Source organism: Leptosomus discolor, chromosome 9 (genome assembly GCF_034619465.1).
Source record: "Leptosomus discolor isolate bLepDis1 chromosome 9, bLepDis1.hap2, whole genome shotgun sequence".
NCBI lineage: Eukaryota > Metazoa > Chordata > Aves > Leptosomiformes > Leptosomidae > Leptosomus > Leptosomus discolor.
In genome coordinates, this window is record NC_141399.1 from 21,944,384 (window position 1) to 21,947,074 (window position 2,691).

Below are 2,691 nucleotides of genomic sequence, written 5' to 3' on the forward strand. Positions count from 1 at the left end.
TTTCATTCTGAAGGCTCTACACATGGCTCATGTCAAAGTTCTAAGCAAATACAGACAGCTCATCTATTAAAGATTAATTATAAAAAATTTTCTTAGGTAAAGGAAACATTCGCTATGTGTTCAGTCTCAACTCCTATTTCCAATTTACTTTCCACTGTAATGCATCAAACAGCAACAGCAAGCATGCAGGAGTCATGTGGCTTCTCCAAGTTATTGGAGAACAGCTCTTGCACATGTTTCTTAGGCACATGAATGACTAGTAAACTTCAGCCTAAAAGACCTCATATTTATACATGTTTGAGAGGTTGCAAGATGCTTATTAATTCTGAAAAATCCTATTATTTTGCTTGATCTTTTATTAGTTTGTTTGTGAAATAAAATGGGGCTGCCCCTTTAAATTTTTGAAATCTGTGTAAGCCTAAATTGGGTAGGAAGTGATTACTCGTTACCTATAATTTGAACAACTGCCTACAAAACATAAGCACTGGCTGCAACCTTAGGAGCTATTTGGGATTCTGTATCTGCTAAAGGTGTATACTGGCTCAAGTCTTTTTATTGTTTGGAACACCTCATTGCTTGACATCATATGGTACCCTATTATTGGTGGATAATCATATCCAACTGCTACATTCTCAAACTATTAGATGCAGTTTGTAAATAATCACTCATTTGTTTAAAACTATTTAGTACAAACATGTTAATTTGCTTTTTATTAACACACTTTCAATTGGTTTGCCAATAGGTAGTTTATGTTATTGTTCATGATCAGCTGGTTAATGAGATATAATAAACTAAACCAGTAAGAACTGAAATTTCTTTGCCAGATTCTAGGGTCAGAATTATATGAAGTCCCATGAAACCCCTCTGCAAACTATTTTGGATTTCTTCATGAAGCTTGCTCCAGTACTTTTCACAGAACACACCTTAAATTACCCCTATGTAAAATGTTATATAAATTCATTATTTAGGAAAGTCATAAAAGGGACAGTGCTAAGCTGAAGCACAATTTGGTTTTATCATTTGGTTTTAGTACTACAGTGATTGAGCATATTTCTTTTCTTTTCTATAGTTCTGGAAATAAAAATCACAAACCAGTCCAGGACTGTAAACCAAGACTGAATTTCCGAAGCCTGGACACCTTCTCTGATTTGCATTCTGGGTTCTTGTGCAAAAGATGTCAAAAAACACAACAGAGAACTCAACTAACCCTCACTCAGCAATTCTAGGTCTGTTCCTGGGAAGCATTTCACTGATCACTATTGTCATGAATATATTAGTACTATGTGCTGTGAAAACTGAAAAGAAGCTGCAAACAGTTGGCAATTTATACATTGTCAGCCTTTCTATTGCAGATCTTATAGTTGGTGCAGCTGTAATGCCCCTGAATATTGTTTATCTCCTAAGTCCTGTGTGGCCTCTAGGCTTACCAGCCTGTTCGTTCTGGCTGTCTATGGATTATGTGGCCTGTACTGCATCCATTTTCAATCTCTTCATATTGTGCATTGACCGTTACCGTTCAGTTCAGCAACCACTGAAATATCTCAAGTATAGGACAAAAATGAGAGCATCGCTAATGATTTTGGGTGTTTGGTTGCTCTCTTTCATGTGGGTCATTCCAATCCTAGGATGGCATGTTTTTGCTAATAATGGGGAAAGGAAAGTAGAGAAATATAAGTGTGAAACTGAATTCTCTAAAGTCACCTGGTTTAAAGTGTTGACAGCTATTGTCAACTTCTATGTACCGTCTATCATAATGTTATGGTTCTACTATAAAATATTCAGAGCTGTTCGAAAACACTGTCAACACCGAGAGCTCATCAATGGATCATACCAGTCATTCTCAGAAAAAAACTCCATACATCACAGTAAGACAAAGAACGAGCAAAGTATTTGTCTCCAAAAGCAAATCTTAGATGGGAACGCTCCTCCCAAAGACAAGCAAAGCTTGGATAAAGCGGAAAATAAGTGCATGAGTGTAACAAAAGAGAATGAAAATGAAGAGGAGCCGGGCTCACAAGACAGTGACTTAAGTGATGCATCACACAACCATACTTTCACAGAGGAGGTATCCTCCAGAGAACACTCCAATCCTAAGCCTGAAAGAGCCTGCAGTCCTCAGGAAAAGACGGAGAACAGGGATTTCAAAGGACTGACTTACCTGAGGAAAACCTGGCAAAGTCTGCATACCCATTCCAAAAGGCACATTCAAGGACTGCATGGGAACAGGGAGAGGAAAGCAGCTAAGCAGTTAGGGGTCATAATGGCAGCCTTTATGCTGTGCTGGATTCCATATTTTGTATTATTTATGGTAATAGCTTTACATGGCCATAAACAATTTTCAAAATTACACATGTTCACTATATGGCTTGGCTATGTGAATTCCACCTTAAATCCATTCCTGTATCCTCTTTGTAACCAGAATTTCAAGAAGACGTTCAAAAAGATCCTTCACATTCACTGATGGTGGTCCGATTCTTTTGAGCTAAAAGCAGCTCAAAAGTCCAACCAAACAAAATGTTCCAGTTTCAAAGACAAACAACATAGGTAAAGCAGAAGACTTTGGAAGACTGTAATTTCTAAAGAAGTGCTAGTAGAAGTGGGAAACATGCATTTAACAGCTTTAACACATTTGAAGAAGAAATAATTTAGATCAGAAATCCAAAAAACACAGGGGCAATCTCAGAACTGTTA

General features: G+C 37.4%; 1 protein-coding gene across 1 annotated transcript; it reads left to right on the plus strand.

Moving 5' to 3' along the window:
• The first annotated feature begins 1,174 nt into the window (after positions 1-1,174).
• Positions 1,175-2,461, plus strand: HRH1 (histamine receptor H1). Its single transcript, XM_009958391.1, has one exon. The coding sequence runs from the start codon at positions 1,175-1,177 to the stop codon at positions 2,459-2,461; it is 1,287 nt and encodes a 428-aa protein (XP_009956693.1).
• The last annotated feature ends 230 nt before the right edge of the window (positions 2,462-2,691 follow it).

Coding starts and splice junctions, on each gene's coding strand:
- HRH1 (XM_009958391.1), top strand. CDS start 1,175: ATGTCAAAAAACACAACAGAGAACTCAACTAACCCTCACTCAGCAATT.